Genomic DNA, 21,020 nt, shown 5'->3' with positions numbered 1-21,020 from the left:
ATAATAAATTACGGTTGTCAAGGATTGAATCATATTCATGTTTCTTATGCTGACCGTCCTTTTCGTTCGGTGAAAATGACGCACCCGAATTATATAGTATGAAACAAAAACAGTTCTGCTGGTGAAGCTAGACAAAACCATTTCAAGTACTAACACATCCAAACTTTCGCACAACTTTAATGGCCATAAATTATTAAGCATCAAGGGCGTTTAATTTGTCAAATATTTGTAATTTTATGTCCAAGTGTCTCACATTAAATACACTACATACTACATCCTATACACTACATACAAGCTGAAACTTTGCAAATTTCCAGCTCACTTACGAAAAGTTATCTATTTTAGATGTATTTTCTAATTTAAGTAAAGCTTAACATAAGTTTAACTGACAAACGTTTCTTAAAACTTCAAATTGCACCTATGTTCTGAATGTAAGGCCTAACTGCTCCTAGAGTCTGGCGATCTTCAATAACCACCAACGAAATCCACAAAAATCGAGCCAGTTGGAACGGACCGTGTAATAAACTTAAACAGAAAAACCCAACTACATTCGACAATGGTTCAAGACAATATCACTCATCGCCGAAATCCAGAGAGGCTAAATCCAAGAAACAGTAGCGAAGATTCTACTCGAGAATTGGCGGAACCATTAAGAGATGTGATCGAACGTCCACTCCAAACAAATCAGTCCGCGACTAGGGAATATCAGAGTAAATCTAAACGTGAACACAAAAAATTTAGGCAATTCGTTAGTTAAGTTATTATAATCGGATAATAAAAGTAATACATAATAATGATAAATGTGTAATTTGTAATGCCCCCAAGGTTCCAATGGCCTATAAGTATTATAAAAGGGCAACATCGGCCTTACCTGTGACCTTAGTTTAACTAACCTGGTGGGATAACTTATAAAACCGATGTCTTAATGTACCTACCTAGAAATGGGTATACCTTATTATTATATATGAAAAATGATCCATACACCAGAATTATTTCCATTGATAAAACGCGTCAAATTAAACCCAACACTCGTAAATATACTTAAATGTAATATTGCGTGTTTTCGAAGACGAAATATGTAGGTACCTGGTTGATTAAAAATGTATTTTCAAGAAAAATAAAAGCAGTTCGGAACGTCTATAATATCATTACTGATTTATCGCCAAGATTTAGTGGCAAGATAAATAATCGTGAAATTCATTATCTCAAGATTGCTTTATATATTTTTCTACACACGAACATGTAGAATTTTGTTGTAGAGGCGTATGCTATTGTTAGGTTAATTAAAATTTGTTTTATATACAGCATGACATGTGGTGCTATTGTCGATTTGAAAGAATCGTATTCAAGTAAACAGTGTGGTATTATACAATGCCTACAAATACTCAAGAGATTAATATAAAGCATTTTTTTAGTTTATGTCGAACTGAATAGTTGTTTGTAAAACATTAAATATTAAAGTATGAAAGGAGAAGGGTCATTAAGAACGGGTTTCGGCACAATTAAAAAAAATTAAAAAAATACATGGGGCCAGACGAACAAAGTTCAATCGATTTTAGTCCAAACGATATTCAACTACTATGACAGGTAGTAATGGCAGAAAAATGCCTCCTCGGGCCAGACCACCAAACCAAACAGGTTGTTTCATCAAATCGCGACAAAAGTATTTATTTTCTCTTGCAAAATTATAACCTGCAATTACTAAATAAGTCTATAATTTAAATAAAATGTCTCACTTCTAGTATGGATTATTTTTTATGTGAAATGTATTTTAAGTGATCATTTCAAGCTGAGCGACTAAATAAAGTTGTTCATGATATAAAATATAAAACGAATTGAGATACAAAACACGTTTTCCGTATCTTTGATCTATAAATAGTTTAGTTCCTACCACAAGAAATTAACCGTCTGTACATTTTATATTACTCCTTACTTACCAGTTGCGTATTTCCATTATTTCCATCTCTTTCACGAGGTAATTGCCTATTTGCTTTCCTTAGTAGCAATCTCCTAACTCGTTTAAGGTCAGCCTGGGGGTCTGTGCCCCTGAGAATTGACGAACTTGGCGCAATTTTCACGTGAAAAACTCGACCTGTGTCAGGTGTACTACGATTGAAACTTGTACTCAGTCTTTTTTGTTTCTCTGCAGTTTTTGTTTCCCTGCAGAATGGAAACAACGAAGTATATAAAATTGTCAAATGTAGATTTACCCAAGGTGTCTCAAGAAAAATTTCTTTCGGAAACCTTCTTGTTTATTAAAAGTCTACAATGTTCAAATACAAAAGTTTTTAAACAAATTGCCTATGCAGAAACAATAACATTTGCCCTTAAACGAAGCCAAACGTTATTGAAATCTTTTTTATTTCTCCTGCATAACAGTTTAAGAGCAGAAGTGTTCACATAAGAAAACATTCATAATCATTAGTTTCCATATTTTAAAGAATGTATTTCAAAATGGAGCAGCTAAGAATTTTTGCAGCCTACATATTTATGAATTCAAGAAGGACAAATATAAGAAGTCGGAGTATGACATTTTTCGAGATGGTGTACAACTTCCAGAAAATCTTTTGAGGGAGTTACAAATTAATAATGATTCTGGATTCCGAAATTTTCGTGAATGACACTCACTGATCAATGAATAGCCTCCACTCGTTAGATTTGAGGTGATCCATCCATGTTTAATCGATCCAACGACATGATTGAAGTAAACTAAGGAGATTTCTTCATCGTTAGAGAAACATTTACAAAATTTCTTATCTCTGTCCCGACAGTAAGAAGCTTTCACTTTTCCGGCTTGCTTATTATTTTTTTTAGATATGATTTTAGGAACTCTGCTCCATCCTTGGCCAGGCTCAAATCTCGAACAAAATCATTTACTTTTTCTTAGAATACTGTTCCTGTCTTTTTCACAACGTGTATGGAATATATTCGCCGTCACTAGTATCATTAGCACTACCAACGATACTTTCATTGTTACCCAGATTTTCTTTCTTCTTCCTTAATATCTTGGTGAAATCTTTCTCCCTGCTCTTCAAACTCTTCACTCTGGGCTGGGTATATTTCCTTAGACATATCGAAGATATCTTGATCACTGAGTGTTTGCCACCCAGGGTATCTCCATATGAGCAACAAATTTTTTTCCGCCATCGGTTAAATCCCTGGGTGAAGGCATTTGTACCATTATGGCAGACACGGGAAAACTTGTTGCGGTGCAGGGATTATGAACTCCAGTATCGGCGATTGTTCAGGGTTAGCAAACGGGCCCGCAATTGTCGTTATCATGCGACAGCAGCTGTTTGGTAATTTTAATACGCATAAATGCTTAACTTGAGTATTTTCAATTTAGAACTTGAGGGTATTTAGCAGAATTGATGGGGTTTACTTTTTTGGAAATTGATTCTCTACATTTGACATCAAATTGACCTTAACCCAGGCCTGATCGGGTCAAACGGACACCGGATTCGGATTCAGTCACCCCAAAAACGTATAGATATGTAGGTTTACTTTGCTGGAAATTGATTGAACACTTGACCTTGAACTGACCCTAACCCAGAGCTAATCGGATCAAACGGACACCGAATTCGGATTTAGCGAACCTAAAAACGTGTAGATATGTAGGTTTACTTTGTTGGCAATTGATTCTCTACATTTGACCATGTGCTGACCTTAACCCAGAGCTAAATCGGATTCAGATTCAGGGACCCCAAAACATATAGATTCGCACCTCCCACTTCTTTTTTCGTGGAGTTGCGTAATCTTTAATGGTTGCATTCAAAATTTTGACAATTTAATTCTTTGTAGGTTATACCAGTAGTGGTGACTTAGTTGATGCATGTCGAAATGACAAATTAATAAAAATGACCATAGATGATATAGAAGATAAGAATGATACGTTGATAATAAACATTCCTAATATAATAACATATACATAATAATACATAATAAACATTCCTAATATAAAAACATACACATTTATCGTTATTGGTAAATTTGATTATATAGAAATATGTAGAAAATATATTGCTGTAGTTCCAAAAAACATCGCGTATCGCAGATTATTCATATTTAAAAGTAATAAACGTACCACTCAAGTCATTGGAATTCATTCAATAGAAAATGTTCCTTGCAAAATAACTACATATCTAAAATTACTCTACCCTAGAGAAATTATCTTTCACTGTTACCACATAGATGGAAGTGGAAATTCCAGTTGAAGCATCACACAGGTTGGGAATCTTTTATCGTAAACAAAGCAAATAAAATTCTTAATGTAGAAAACAAAGAAAATCGACCTGAAACCTCCAGAAACGAGCTCAGTATTACGAATAACACAAATATTATGATTCATAATTTGAAATAACTTTTCTGTTGTTTTCCATCCTGCATGGAAAACAAAAATAGGTAGCTTTTGTATGTTTACGGGTAGAAAAAAATGTAGATCTGGGATCAGGTTTTACTCATAATCATAGTCTGAGTCTGACTTTTTATTCTACAAACGTTTTGTATTTTACCAAGGCGTACTTTGACATAAACATTTCTGTATCAGTGTTGCGCCTTAAATTCTTTTAAAATGAATTACCAATTTTTTTGTTTAAATTGCCTATTTCACGACATAAAGAATTTGAAACTGATGGTTCTTCAGATTTACTGTAGGTATACCTACTACATCTTACTGGGAGTTTATAAAATTTATGAAAAGAGAATGGTCACCAAGATGGCCAGATCTCTACCTCAGTGACTTTTTTAATGAAGTTATAGAATAACTTAGAAGAATGTTAAATTGACAGTAAGAACATATTGACTATAGTCATGTATAATATATATTCTTCTAACATTAAAAAAATGAAGAAATAAGCATTTGTACGCCTTTTAAGTATGTTTTTAATTCTTTGCTCTACATTTATAAAAAACCACTCATTTGCAGGTAATTGTCTTACTTTAAATTCATTTATAGAGGCAAACTGAACCTACCATTCCAATATTTCACATGAGTATGACTGCTACCGTCCCAAATTCACATAAATTAAGATTTTCTGGAACAGCGTAAAATGGCCATATCGCAGTTGCATTTCTACCAGTACTTTGTCGCTATAATTTTCGACTAAGTACTCGCTATCGTGTTCTTTTCTGCATAAATCAAGCACTTTACACTGCTTGTTCTACAAAATGTGGTGTGTTTAACGTCTCATTTCTCACAGAACGGCGCAGGACTACATATCTCGATTTTTTTACTGCTGGGACAAGTTAGGACTTTAATTTATGGTATAACCTTTAATAACTGCTCACATGGCTAAAAACATGATTTAAGACTCATATTTTGGAAGAAGTATACCTATTCAAAACTACTAGATATGTAAATATTCTGAAAATTTTCGTAAACATCTAATTTATACATTGAAAATATGATTTTTTACTTAACCAATATAGATCCCGAAGTTTACATATATAAAAATGTTACTATATAGCTTTTTAATGTTTTTTTTGTTTCAGTTTTATGAAATATGTCTAAAGAAAATGGGAAAAACAAGACAAATGACATCGGTTTTTTTCTAAAACACGAGGACGAAAAGTTCTTGAAATTAGACATTTTCGAAATTATTTCTTAAACAGAAACCATTTTTCAGAAAAGTTAAAACAACGCTAGATTTACATCCGCACAAAAAAGTCTTTAACTTTTTTACATGAGGTTCAAAAGGAAACATTTTTTTCGAACGCCCTATATACAGGATGTCTCCTAAAAAACCCCGCAAGCCATAACTCCGTTATTTATAGTCAGATTTAAAAAAACAAAAAATTAAATGAAATGGCTCTAAATACACTGTAGAGGGAGCCTGTTAGAGCTTATTTATTATTCTTTTTTTTTAAAGCGGTAGTCAACTTTTTTTTCAAATGGCTTTTTTTTTTATTATCTATTATTGTGCAGATTTACTTTTTGAATTCAACGGTGTATATGAACTTGACTTTTGTAAAGCATTTATTACAAACAAGACGACAAAGTATTAGTCGATACCGCATTCGGCGCCCGGCCACTATTTTAGTGATCATCTGTACCATGGAAAACAAAAAATAATACAGCAAAGCAAATAAAACTCAAAAGAAATTTGTATAGTTAACAGAAAAGAAACAATACAATGAATCAATTAAAAGATATACAATTTAATGAAATACATTAACTATTATACAAAGTTCAACACGAAATAACATTAATTAAACACAAAACACATTAAACGAAGAAAACAAACACAAAACAACTAAAGAAACACTACTTTTTGAGGAATGTATGGCTTTAATTTGTGCTTTTTCAATACTGCATGTACAGTTTTCTTTGATGCTCTAATATTATTAGAAATTTCCCTAATGGAAGTTCTCGGGTTTTTTTCACGTTAAGAAAAACAATGAACTTGATGTTTTCATTAAATTGACGTTCTTCTTGCATTGGTTTCTTAAAAGCACCATAGTTTCTCAAATTTTCTTCAAGTTTTACAAATCTACGTGGTTCTGGAACTTCTGTGTGAGGAAATAGTTCTCTTTAAAGGCGTATTCCTGCACCACGGTTTTTATTACACCAAAAGTATACCTCAATCATGTCCGTCAATTGATTTTATTACTCATATTTTGCACTGTTGAGCTTATTTCAATAAATAACCTACTGTAAATGGCACAGAAAGAGTATAATGCGTAAAAAAACTGGGACAAAAACACTAAAATGACATTTACTTCCTTTGTAGTATTATTTTTTACATGATTAGTCAAAATATGTTTGACTAATATTTTAATGCTTTTTCTGTAATACTAGTTTCACAAAAGTAAACTTTATATACATCTTTGAATTCAGAATAGAAATCTGCACAATAATTAAAAAAACCGTGTGTTGCCACTTGAAAAAAAAGTTGATTATCTCTTTTCCAAAAAAATATATAATAAATACGCTCCAATAGGCTCATTCTATAGTGTATTTCGAGCCATTTCAGATAATTTTTTGTTTTTTAAAATCAGACTATAAATGTTGGAGTTGTGGCTTGCGGCGTTTTTTAGGAGACAGCCTGTAGAATACAAAGTTAGAAGAGCTGAATAAAGTGTCAGTTGACAATAATTGAATTGAATCATTTTTTTGTTGATAAAAGAATTATAGAAAAACTGACACTTCTTTGCGTTGGCAAATAAATTCATTATTTATTTTATGCATTGATTGCATTGAGGTTATGTGTTACGTTAATTCGTATCAGAATTGTCTGGACAAATCCGACAATCAGCTATGTTAACCTAATCCATAAATTCAATAAACCATCGACTGTCGTGTAAACACAACACGACGATTAAATTGACTAATGTAAATAGTTGCGTTAAATTGACTTCATTTATATACGCTTTAGTTACACGTTAACCACGTCATATATTTTATTGTTCTGAAATACAGCGCCAGACACGAATTTGAGTTCGAATAGAAACGTAACGTGCTATCGATTTGGCATTAAAAAATGCCGGGACCAACCATCTCTAAGCATCGGTGTGTATACCTAACAAACATAGAAGGCTGGATACGAGCATTGGATATGAAAGGGTTGAAACAAAATAAAGTTTCGTCGAAATTGATTCATTTCACTCAAAAGTCTAGGTATGTTAAATTTCACTATACATACATACAGGGTGTTCTACAAGCTCTATGACTCTGGCGTTCCCATATTAGAATACCCATATACAAAGACAATATTTGCATACCTTCTCTTCAGTTCTAAATAAATGAATTTTTTATTTAGCACTTTAACGCTAAGTGTCAAATGAATAAACAAAATGACACAAATTATAATTATTATTATAGCAACCATCATTGTTATTTATCAGGCTACTTTGATTGAAATATGAAATTATACTTTTAAAATGTTTGTAACTTCTAAACAAAAATGAATCGGACCAATGTTCATATTGTTCATATAAGAAAAATGCTTGAAATTAACCCAGCTACACTGAAAGAAATGGGCTTATTAAACTGTTTATCTAGAATAATGTGTATAGCGCTTATTAAAGCTTTTATAACAAATATACAACCTTTATTAAAAAAAAAACACTCATCTTTATACTCATTATTTGATGAGTTTAACTGAAAGGTGCTTAATACACCTTATGCATCTATGAAATAAAGGTTATAATGAATTACTTATACATTATTACGTATTATAGACTTTATGTTCCAATTGTATAGCAGGGAATATTCGCTGTATAAAGACCAGTATCCGAATTTGTAGATAACAATTGTATTAACAGAATTATTCGTTCTTATACTGATTATGTTTCTGTTTTTAACGTGTAAAACGCGTTTTATAATGATTAAGTGATCGTCACCTCTCGGTGCATAATCGGTTATGATTCTAAAATTTCCGACAGTCCGCTGTGTATCGACTATTACACGTCTAGTTTGATGAAAATATATAAATATAGGCACATGTTTTGTGTGATACATGATCATATCACGTTATGTGAAATGGAAAATTATATAAGTATCTAACTGTTTTATGGCTTGTAATTGTTTTGTTTTTCAAATGTAAATTTTGTCTAAATCTTAAAAGTTATTATCTTATATGCCCTATTAGAAACCGCTGATGTTAAGTTTTACATAAGATGGAGGAACAGAAGGCTAATGGTGACAAAAAAGAGCAAGGGTATAGTCAATCAACCAGAGGAATAGAATTAGAAGAAAATAAGCTCAACCTTTCAGGGGATGCTTCATTCATAAGGTGGAAGAGTTATAGTGCAAATTCTCATGTAATACAAGAAAATACGGGTGCATCGTTGCTAAGAAAATAAACTAGACAGTTTTGGGAGCGATTTGTCATCATTTTTAATACTTAAATGTTTGTTATATGTTTACATTAGAACCTTAGCTTGTAATTACAGTTACACAATAAAATTTCTGAAAACTTAATGTCATATATTTTTAACTCATACATAGTATACAACAGTTTAATACATTATTTATTGTAAGACTTATAACCAGTACTAGATGGTCTAATAACGATATGGAACACTTTAATAACAGTTATTGCTATCATTTCGTAACGGGTATAAAAAACGTTGTATACAAGTTACACAATAATTTAATAAAGAATGCGGTTTATAGTCACTATACAACTGTGTTAGCAATACTGTGTTTTATATTCAATATTCACCTGTTTATCTGGTCTTATATATATAATTCTAATAAAGAATAAAGCGCATTTCTTTCAGTGTACCATCTGTCAAGGTTTGTCATAGAGCTTGTAAAACACCCTGTATAAGTACCTATAACTAAAATCGCTGTATCTTTTCCATTACGTCGCATGCAATATTCGTATAAACTAAGACGAAAAATCCTAGTCAAATTAGTCATTGTTTTCATATAACTGAAATGTCATCCTGACAATTCCCAAATCTGGATATCTCGCAAACTTTAATACTGATATTACTGGATACGAAAATATGCCAAAAAATCGATATTTCAACGTTCAGAAAATATAGACAACAGTTAGTACGGAGACGCGATCAAAACAACTGTCAAATTTTTAATCTGTGTGTCAGCTACTTTTTATTTTAACTGCGGTAGTAAAACCAATACCCAACAAACGTCCCCCATTTTCTTTCACTCTAATACACATAAAATATTGGAACGATTGTCTGTAATAAATTGGGACTATGAAGACATTTATACCATCATTGTATCTCTTTTTGGTGCGTTTAACAAATAATGAATTCACGTCTGCAACGACTGTTTTTGATATTAGGACACACTCGTGACATAGTGGCAATCTTAAAATGGTTCTAGTGTACTGTACCTACCAATTTTGAAAATTTGGTTCTAATTTTGTTAAATTTTTTTACAAACAAGGTATCAGCAGTAGGCATCCACATAATTTTTGTTCACTTTATAATAAGTATTCTAAGATTAATTTTATTATCGCCTTAATTTAGTCGTATTTTGAGTTGTTAACATCTGAATATAATTGGAACAAAATATGTATTGTTATGTTATCAAAACAGTAACATTTTTTTCTTAGAAATAAATTACTTATTCACTACTGCCGGCGCATTCGCCATTTTTAAGAACACATTTATAAGTACACCAATATCTTTATAAACATGCTAAGATCATTCAGCAGCACCACCAAACATAGACCGGTTCCGAACTTATTAGCTCTTATCAGTATGCCATAGGTGAGACAACCGACGATGGAGTTTATTTAAATGTTTATCTATAGACATGCTTTATTTAAGTGCTAAGATCACTAAGGCACTTTACAGGGAAAGCATAAAGGTTTCAGCTGAGCAGTATGAGAGCCCTATTAATACACTTTCGGAATATGGAGCGTACAATATTATTTGACAATAATAGAACTACAACAGAATATTTATTGGTCATAAATTTATATAAAAAATATAACTAATTTGTTATTAATATTTATGATGAAAATACAGTTAGGTATGTGAAGCAAAATTATTAAATATTGATGGTCCGATCAGTCTATAAATCATAAAATGTGTTATTAATTAAATTGGGTTCATTTCGGAAAGTTCCAAGTTGGTTTTGTTTATTTTCTAATTTAAAAGTTTTGATTGCCGTGTTTGCTTTATCTTGAAAGTATAGAATTTTCAATATAACCTTTGTAGCAAGGAACATTTCGCACTTCCTGAGCTAAAAAGAGCGGCAGCACAAAAAGTATATCTCATGCCATACACTCTACAACAGCTACGAAATCTATACCATTGATAGATGTATGTATGATAAGGATAGCGTATAATAATAGTCTAGTCGAAAGATGAGGCCAAATCATAACGAACAAAGCTAAATTTGACGTATAAAAAATACCATAAGATATGCAACACAACTGATACATCAAATAGTCATTAATCATAGTCGTATACTAAAGTACCTTGCGGTTATTTGACCCAAGTTTTTACCAGTGAATTCTTGTCAGTAAATCGATAACGTGTTTCCGTGGCATTTTGCTTTGTATACGTGTATCAGGAATAAGTTTCCTTAATATAATTATGACACTGAACTTATAAATAAAATTATTGAAAAATATGGAACAATTGGATTATAAAGAAATTAGGGTCTTTTTTGCACAAAGTAGCAATTTATCAAAAATAGTCCGATTTAAATCCTGAAAATGGCATCTGAAAGTAGACGACAAATTCTCCAATTTTTATATCTCGGATTTTCGTCTGGGTGATGGGAAATATGCTAAAAATACCCTTGAAAGTCGCCCGAAACTATCGAAAGTTCGTTCGAGCCAAAATCTTCCGCTCGCCATTTCCCCCACTACCACCCGACTCTGGCACGAGCGTACTTTCGATCGTTTCGGGCGACTTTCAAAGCCATTTTTAGTATATTTCCCATCACCCAAGCGAAAATCCGAAATATACAAATTGGAGATTTTGTCGTCTACTTTCAGATGCCGTTTTCAGAATTAAAATTTTTTATATTCTCTACAAAAGTCCTATTGAGAGTAAGACGATTCCATCATTATTTTTCATGTCAATGTCATTGTCAAAATGTCATTCTTTGCAGTTTTTAATGTTTAAAAAAAATTGTTCACAACTTTGCTGGAGAAGTCACTTGGGTTTTCAATTATAAAGCATTTTTCAAAAAGTAATACATGAAATTTGCAGTAAAATTTAAGTGCGCCAAAAAATCTCTATTGGTTGGCCTAAAAGGCCTAAGATGGTATTTTACATTATTGTTAAATAATTCTTAAATCCTTGATGAATTTGTGTATTTATAAGACTACCGAATTGACTTCCTAACCAAATATTACTTGTTTCACTATTTTAATAAAAATAACTTTTTTGTACTTCCCTTGTATTAAAAGTAAGTTTATTTGTGCTTTGATTTTAGATTTTTGCAATCATCAACTCCATGAAGACCTTCATAAATTTGTATGTCTTCTGCGTAAAAAAGTTTGTTACAATTTAATATATCGACTAAGTCATTGATAAATATTATCAAAATAGAAGGACCCAAATTAGACCCCTGTGGCACTCTTAAAATAACTGCATACTTCTTTAACTTTTAACTATTATAAATAATTGTTCATTAGAGGTGTGATTATAGGACAAACTTGCAACATTATTGGCGCTTTATCTTGCTCTAATTTTTTTACACTTGCTATGAATTGATCTATGTTATAATGAAGTGTTATTTCAACAATTTATTGTGTAGATCCAAAATTAATTTTATAATTGTGAAAAGTATTATTATAAAAGTGCATTTAATATTTTAACAGTAAAATGCTTCTATAAACCTTAAAAGCCTTCCGTTGTAAAGATTTTCGTATTTTCATAATTTTCCTTTTCAGAGGAATGTACCGCAGACAGATGTAGTCGGGTTCCGTGTCAGCATGGAGGAAAATGTCTCACGAGCGATAATTCAGCGGTTTGTCTGTGCCCCTTGGGGTTTTCAGGAGACTTGTGTGAAATCCGAGTCGATCTACAGGTAACTACCTATACAAACTTGTGTGTGGGTGTAGCAGAGTGAATGTTTTATAAATAAAATCCACATGCCTGATAAGTGCATTAGATTGGATATATTAAATCTACTGAATATAAGGGACAATATTATATGGCAATCTTTTAATAACACAGTTCTTCCATTAGGCAACACATGAATTTGATGGCGGTGATGACCTATTAGAATATTTCAGAGACTACTATGATTTCAATTTTGAAAATTTAGGCTTTGCGAAATTTACAATTTTTAGAAATGTCTTTTTTTGTGCCCTTAAAAATTTTATATAGCTTGAAATTATTTCAAATATTAACATACCAATGAAAAGCCTTTATCTTTTTACAACCCGTTTTATAGTGAAATTTCCAATTTCATTAAAAAAAAGTACAAATTAGTAAATTTTGAGGAATGGGAGTTTTATAGACTGATAAATTAAGCTACATTGCAAGATTTTTATAAAAAAATCCTTAAATTGATTTCACGAAAAATCAACCCAAAAAAATCTCCTTATTCCATTCCTTTCATTTTCAATATTCTCTTCCGATGCTCGACAGATAATAATATTCCGCGAAAACCACGTACCAACATTGATTGAATTATTGTGTACCTAGTTAATTCCTTTTTAATTGAAACCTTATCTAGATAATTAGTAAGTGCTGAGTATATGTGTATGTACATTAACGTCTTGTCTTAACAAAGGAAATATTTGAAGGAAATAATAAAACTGAAAAATAGCACCAACAGCAAAAGTGTTATCTTATACAGTTTTATATGTGTACAGTTCCGCCAATATACACAAGTTTCAGAACTGCGAGTTTTTATGTACAAATAAAGTTCGATATTACGATTTTATCTTATTTTATTTTAGAGTTTTAAGCTATATGTAATAAATCTAGGTCGCATTTTGATACTACTTACTCACATCTGATTCTTTCTAAATGAAATTGCATATTCCACTATCTCTTACAATTTTGCCCAATCTGCGATGAATGCTACTAACAGTTGTCTTAAATGAGCTTCATATGATTTTATTGCCTTTTATTAGTCAAAATAAAACGATAATAAACTCAATGACCGTTAGTATTGTGAAATTCATAATTATGATAATTGTTAAACAATATATTTGTAGATGGTTGTTTCCTATTTTCTTCAGAACATATAACATACAAAACGTTCATGTTTCATGGAAAACTCTGTCAAGTTTTAATGTGTCATACAATTTTGATATACAGGATGTGTTAATGGATCTTCATAATCAAGTGACATGGTGATTTTGCCACTACGTGGTCTGATATGATTTTCGAAGGCCCTTTTTCTTGTAAACATATTAGGGACTTTTTTATGAAAGAGTTTCACTAATTAATTATTTTTTTTACTTAGAATTTTCAAAAGTGTAAAATAAAGTTGAGAAATATTTTAAAAGCCACAAGCCATCTTATAAGTAAAATTTTAAATTTTATTTAGAAAAAATTACAGAAGTGTAAATTAATAATTCCTTAGTAACGAGTCTTTTAAGAATGGTGGGTAAAGCTATGTCATCAGATTCTCAATAGAAAGTTAAATAAGAATTTCATTTTTTGGAAGAATATTTTAAAGATAAAAAACTAGTTGTTACTTTTAAGATTATTGACAACAGAAGATTATTTTTAAAATCTGATATAGGTATCTCTGTATCTTTCATTAAAAATCATATTCTACGACACTTCAAAGGCTGCTTAAAATGTTTTCGTAAATTATGCAAAAAATTCAGAGACAAGTTCGGTAATAATCATCTAAATAGGTTGCGCCTTGATTTTTTAAATCAATTTTTTTACGATACTAGAGAATTAAGAATTTTAATTTTTTCTCAGCTTCTTCTTCACTTCAAGATCACTGCTGTAGCATACCAAAACTCTTATTTCTTTATTGCATTTGTGTATTTTTTCCAATATTTACAGGCAGTCGCGTTTTTCAAATAATTTAATTAGTTCTATTACCAACTACTGCATTTTCTTTTGTAATGTATATAATTTTTTTGCATAAAGAAATCAAAAAAAGTAGTTAGTAAAATTTTAATAATCTTGAGAAATTTACGGTCTAAAACATCGAAATTTCGAACAGTGATTTGATTTTCGATCCTGAATACTGTTAGCAAACAGCATTAGTTAATATTGTTCATGTCTATGTGGATGTGAAGTGATTTGAATCTCGGTTAACGAACAGTGTTATTAGCTTGCAAATGTTGCTGCCCTGGGCCCGACGTGATGCGGAGCAGAAACAGTAGGAAAAAAGTGTGACATTTTGCTTCAGTTTTTGATATTACAACATTGAAAACCATATTTCTCAAATGACAGGAAAATTAAAACTATTTGTATAAAGTATATTATGGTTCATTTGATTCTAAATTAGATAACTATCTACATTAAAATCATAAGGATTTGCAGTCTTATTATAAGTAAACTAGTAAAATTAAAATAAACATTAATAAAGCATTAAACATTAAAAGATTTAGGAATAAAGTAGAACATATTAAAACAGATTTACAAAATTGATAAATATAGTACCGATAATGATATAGAAATATAAAAAAATCGTTGTCGTATCGTCAAAATCTTTAAAGTTTTCACACAAATTTTTAGTACCTACTTAAAAGTATTAAAAAACACGCTGCAGCAAATATTTTTTAATTACTGTTTTAAATAATTCCTTTATAATCAATTCCTTTACTAGTTCTCAGAAGTCTTGAAAACTTATTTACAAGGTCATTTTTCTTTCTGCTGATGAAAGTGACACTGATCTTCTATACAATTTAGACGTACGGTATATAATAAAGAGAGTAAACTAAACAAAAAAATTAAGGGAGCAGAAAAATTTCCAATTTTTTTTTAACGATTTTTGAAAGGCTGTACTTTGTGAATAATGGTGGTATGCAGAAAATAAAAAAAAATGTCTTGAAACTTGAAGATTCTAGTTTTGAAATCTTTAGATGAAAAATTTTTTTGAGCACAACTCTCGACGCAATCAAAAGAAATAATGCAAGACAAACATTTTACTTTTTTTTTTTTTTTTTTGAAAACTGCAGATGGGCTCAGAATTTTTTTTCTGGATCAATCAATAACAGGGACATTTAACCTGATTTCTCAGCTTCAATTTGTTTTTTTTTAAATTTTCTGTACGATTTTAATAACAAACATTTTTATATATATATATATTAAGGTATACCTACACATTTTTTTTTATAATTTGTTATTTCAAAAAACGTCGAGTAGTGTACGTGTAGCAGCACACTGCATATTATCCTATTTTTTCAATTACCAATTTTGTCGTTTATAACAGTAACTTAACAAAATTAATTGAAAAATGTTGAATAAAAAAATAAAATAAACAGTGTACCTGAACATAAACATTCCTTACTTTTTTAAAAATATATTATATAATTTTATTATAAATGAACGGTTGCATTCATTCAATGTGCCTTAACTTAAACTTCATCTTAAATTTCTAGTCACACTGAGATAGCATGTTTTTACCTAAAGATCTGAGACAGCATGTTTTCCAAGCTTAATTTGAGATAGCATGTTTTCCAACCAAAATCTGAAATAGCATGTTTTCGTAATAAAGCGTCGATGTATTAATTTGAAAAAGTGCAAAAAAATACTTTTTTTGTTGTTTTTGAAAAATCAACGACTACTTTGCAAATATTGCGAAAAGTACCAATATTTGTAAGTTTTTTTTAGCTCAATACATGCCCATGAGGCCTGTATATTTTGAAATCGATCGGTCGAACCGTTTTCCTTTCCTGAATCGTTAAAGTTTTATAAAAAATTAAAGGAGCAGGTTTATTGCTCCTTAAACATCAATTAATTATGATTAAGATGAAACAAAAAATGTTTGCGTTATTTTTCTCACAATTTCGCGTTAAATACTCAGCTATCGAAAAAAAAATCAAATTTTCCAAAATTTTTTGCATTATTTTTACACAATTTCACATAAAAAATATTAATATAAAAGATTTTTTTTAATAAAAAAAATTGGCAGGTTTGAAATAACTGTTTTTTTTAAGTTTGAGAACTTTCGAAAAAAGGATCAATAAATCGTATAGCGATATGTGTAAAAAAATGCATGAAGATTCACTTGGGGGTATCGACTTAAATTAATGCAATTACTTACTTTTCTCTATGAAATATGGCATTCGAAGAAAAAAATTGCATCAAAACTGAACATAAAATGATTCAGTATAATTTTCTGAATATTTTGAAATAAAAAAAATTCTAAAAAATCAACATTTGAAATATTCAATTTGATAACGCAAAAAAATTGAAAAACAGCAGAAGTCATTTTTTTGCACATTTTCAAATTAATAGAATATAAAAAAATTTTTTAGAGTTAAAGTGGAAACTGCTCAAGACTAATTCTTTGGCGTAGAATTGAATGCCGGTATTAGATTTTTAGTAGGTCTTAAGATTCCCGAGTTATGACCCAAAGTTATAATTTTTTAAATGAAAATCGTAGCTGGTTATAACCTAAAAAAATTGAGATTTTTTTTTGCTTTTCAGCAATATACCACATGCTATAGTTATTTTTCCAAACACAGAAGATACGGGGTGTTTTATATATAAATTCGATCCTTTTTTACATTTTAATATGGCTGGCTATGAAAATACATACAAAACTATAATTCTTATTTTTACAAAACTCATATCTGTTGCAAAAATATGACGTTTATTTAAAATATATATAACAGTTAAGAAAAGACAGTTTTCAAATTTTTATTCCACTTCAACTGAAGTTACAATATTAAACGTAAATTAAACAATAGTAAGTACCTACATCAATAAAAACTTTCAAAAATGATAGCTAAATGTTCAAATTGCCGTCCCTCAACTGTCACACATTTCACGCATCTTCTGGCAACGCTTCGGGTAGCATTCATTAAATGTATAGGTATTTGAAATATTATTAAAAGGAATTCTAAATATAATGTCTTTTAGAAAACCTCAAAGGAAAAAGTCCAACTCAAATCAGGTAACCTAGCTGGCCATCTGATCGGTCAGTTTGTTCCTATCCACCTATCTCCTAAAATTTCGATAGTATTATATTATCACACGAGTATATGTCGTGCATGTAAAATAAATGTCATATTTTTACAACAGATATGACTTTTGTAAAAGTAAGAATTATAGTTTTATCTGTATTTTCATAGCCGGTCATATTAAAAAGGAAAAAATATATAATTTATATATAAAACACCCCGTATCTCCCGTGTTTGTAAAAATAACTATAGCATGTGATATATTGCTGAAAAGCGGAAAAAAATCTATTTTTTTAGGCCATGGTCAGCTACGATTTCCATTTTTAAAAAATTTAACTTTGGGTCATAATTCCGAAGTCTTAAGATCTACTAAAAATCTAATACCGGCATTCGATTCTACGCCAAAGAATTAGTTTTGAGCAGTTTTCACTTTAACTCTAACTTATTTAACAGCTGAGATACAGACATGTTCAAAAGTGTCACAATAACGAGAAACGCCCTCAGAAACAAATGAAGATAGCAAATTTCCGATCTGACAGTCGAGTTTGCCATGAAAATCGAGCTCGAGAACGTGGTGTCAGATTTATCATATCTTTAGTAGTTTCTGAAATACCCTGAATTCCCATCGAAAATGTACATGATCAAAAAAAGGTGACTTTTCAGTCAATGAGAAATAATCATACAGAAAATAAAAAAAACAAATTAAGCTGAGGAATGAGGATAAATGATCCTGGTATTAAGAAAAAAAAAAAAAATCTGAGCCCTTGGACAGTTTTGAAAATTTTAATCTTTGCATTATTTCTTTTGATTGCGCCGAGAGTGATGCTCAATAAAAATTTTTATCTCAAGATCTTCAAGCTTCAAAATACTTTTTTCATCTTTTCAATACGACCATTATTCACGAAGTTAGTATTTAAAAAATCACTAAAAAAAATTTGAAATTTTTCATTTTTTCTGAGTGTACAATGTGTAAGTTGATTGAACTACGAGTATAACTGAATCAGTAAAACAATTTCTACAGTCGTCTCTATATTCTAGCCCTAAAATAATCCTTGTAGCTTTTCTTTGTTACTCCGTGAAAGGCCATTTTACTCCGTTATTATAAATTATTATTTGGCACATTAAACCGGATTAGTAAACCGGAAAATCTTGACTTCCCAATTCCCCGACCGAGTTAACCCGGTTTCCCTTAATAGGTGCCTTCTTTCAACGGGTCCAGCCACCTACGCTATCGAGGCTTGGCCGAAACTGCGCTCACTTGGCTCGACTTGGACATCACTTTCAAGCCCACAGCCCCGGACGGCCTCATCATTTACAACGGCCACCGGATGGACGGCACCAACGACTTCATGGGATTGTATCTGAACGACGGCTACGTGGAGTTCGCCTACGATCTGGGGACGGGGACCGTCGTGGCCAGGAGTCAGTTCAGGGTGGCGCTCAGCGAGTGGCACCAGGTAAATTGTTCATTAACTGCCTTGAGTGTTTTGTTTTCTTATTGTTATGATTTATGAATTTTATAAAAATGTTCAAGGCATACTGTACGAACATGAAAATAATAATTAATAAAAGTTAGGTATATTGTTTGAAAATATTTATTTGTGGCCATAGGCGCCTCTTGAGGGTGGGGCAAGGGTGGCAGTTGTCCGCATCTGAAAGTCATTCTTCTATGGTCTAGCTAAATCTAAATAGTATGGGTTATTATTTATCTCCCTGATTTTAAATTAACAGTGTTATGTATGTACCATTTTGCAAATAGTTTTTAATATTTTACCATACCGCAAAGTTAAAAAAGTTAACACCGACATTAGCCAGATCTGTGCTTTTAACCAACTTATTTTGCCTTTCTTTAAAATGTTACTATTGCTCTATACATAGCGTTCAAGAAATAAATGCCAGCTAACATATTAATCACTATTTTATCACTCATTAATAGCTTATGTCTACCATTTTTTTTTAAACCTACATTTTTGTCCTGTATTTTATACTAACAAAAATAAGTCTAATGAGCTATTTATAAATTAAATAAGTACCTAAGTGACATACGCGAATGTCTTCCCTACTTACCTAAATACTAAGTACTAGCACTAATTATTTTCCATACTTTGTACTTTTTTCTGTTTATTAATTCAACTAAGCGTTTTGACTTATGCTTCAGTGACGGGTAAGAGACTGTAATAACTAAGAAATTTATATTATCCTAAATTATTAAACAAAAGCTGCTTTTTATGAGCTTAAATTTTAGCATTCATTTCTGAGAGCCGGTATGTTTAGATTTTCGAAAATTTTTCCAGTTCTGTTTTCAAAATGATGCGTCAGTTTATAATTTATTTTTGTATCTATTTCCATTTCTATTACAAGTACACATGCAAATAATAGCAGCTCCAAAATATGTCTTAATTTTAAAGACTATCTTCTCTTATACTTTTCCTCAGTAACACCCTTAAGATAGAAATTTTTATTGAAACTTCAGTTTTTAGTAGATGCAGAGTAAGAGGAAAAAATAGTTTTTTGTCTCCAAAATTTGAAACACACTGTAGGGTACGATGGTAAAATAGTGAATATTTACTTAAATCAAATATTAGTTAAACATTCTTTGATTCACATCGTTATCTCTGCTGACCTATTTTAAGTATTACGTCAAGAGCGCCAGCTAACGCCGCCCGGACTGGTCTAATAGTTGCAAGGACAAAAAACAGACGCGGAAGGCACCAAAGTTCCATGAAAAGGTCCACGGCAGATTGGCAGCAGGGACCAGATACTTATACCTACGAGCGACTCAACACCACGAAGACTCTTTAGCTACCGCTCGCTCCAACAATATTTCTTTTTCATTAACTTTGTTTTCAATAAAAATACTTTTTTTTACCGTTGAGAGAGTATTATTTTGCTTAAACATAATACACAGACAACAAAGAATCCATTAACCCCTACCTACCTTTTTTGACAACGCTAGCAACATGCTCAGAGAAATTTTGAATAGCATTGAAGAAGAAAAATTAACATCTGTTTCGAGTATGAACCGTCATCGTCAGTGCGAAGTCGTTATTAGAAGTATTAATTAATTTTCTTCTTTTTTTTTTTTGTTATTGACTTTGTTCTTTACCCTTGGCACAATTTTTTTATTGTAAATTTGTTATAGTTTTTTTTAAAATTGACTGTTTACGAACTAATTGTTTAGAAAAGACAAGACCTCAGTTTGAATGTACTAAACATTCGCTATTACATCTGGTGCATTTTACGAGGTGTTTCATATTTCGTTGAAAATCTTAACCCCTCTTGCCCCTATATATACTGATAACCGAAATTCCAATTAAAATTCTATTTTACAGAAGGTTAACCTGTAATTGGAAAAAATATAATGAAAATAAGAATAGTCGTCCTCAAGAAAATCAATTTTTTTAATTGTTAATTTTTGATGCGAGATGTATGTAATCTATTTTCAAATACTTATATCATCTGGGAGAATTTTTAACAAACGCTGATAGAAACCTCTAAAATTCCATACAAGCCTGTTACATAAATTTAAAA

General features: G+C 30.9%; 1 protein-coding gene across 1 annotated transcript in view; it reads left to right on the top strand.

The window, feature by feature from the left end:
* Positions 1-21,020, top strand: part of LOC108917708 (pikachurin) — a 232,074-nt gene that overhangs the window by 200,016 nt on the left and 11,038 nt on the right. The window contains exons 6-7 of the mRNA XM_018724445.1: positions 12,330-12,466; positions 18,686-18,946. Coding sequence (XP_018579961.1) covers positions 12,330-12,466; positions 18,686-18,946 — 398 coding nt within the window. The remainder of the gene's footprint in view (positions 1-12,329; positions 12,467-18,685; positions 18,947-21,020) is intronic.

The sequence above is a fragment of the Anoplophora glabripennis genome, unplaced genomic scaffold, assembly GCF_000390285.2.
Source record: "Anoplophora glabripennis isolate ALB-LARVAE unplaced genomic scaffold, Agla_2.0 scaffold61, whole genome shotgun sequence".
Classification (NCBI taxonomy): Eukaryota; Metazoa; Arthropoda; class Insecta; order Coleoptera; family Cerambycidae; genus Anoplophora; species Anoplophora glabripennis.
The sequence above is the reverse complement of the archived record's forward strand: the minus strand, read 5'-3'. Positions and strand labels throughout refer to the sequence as shown.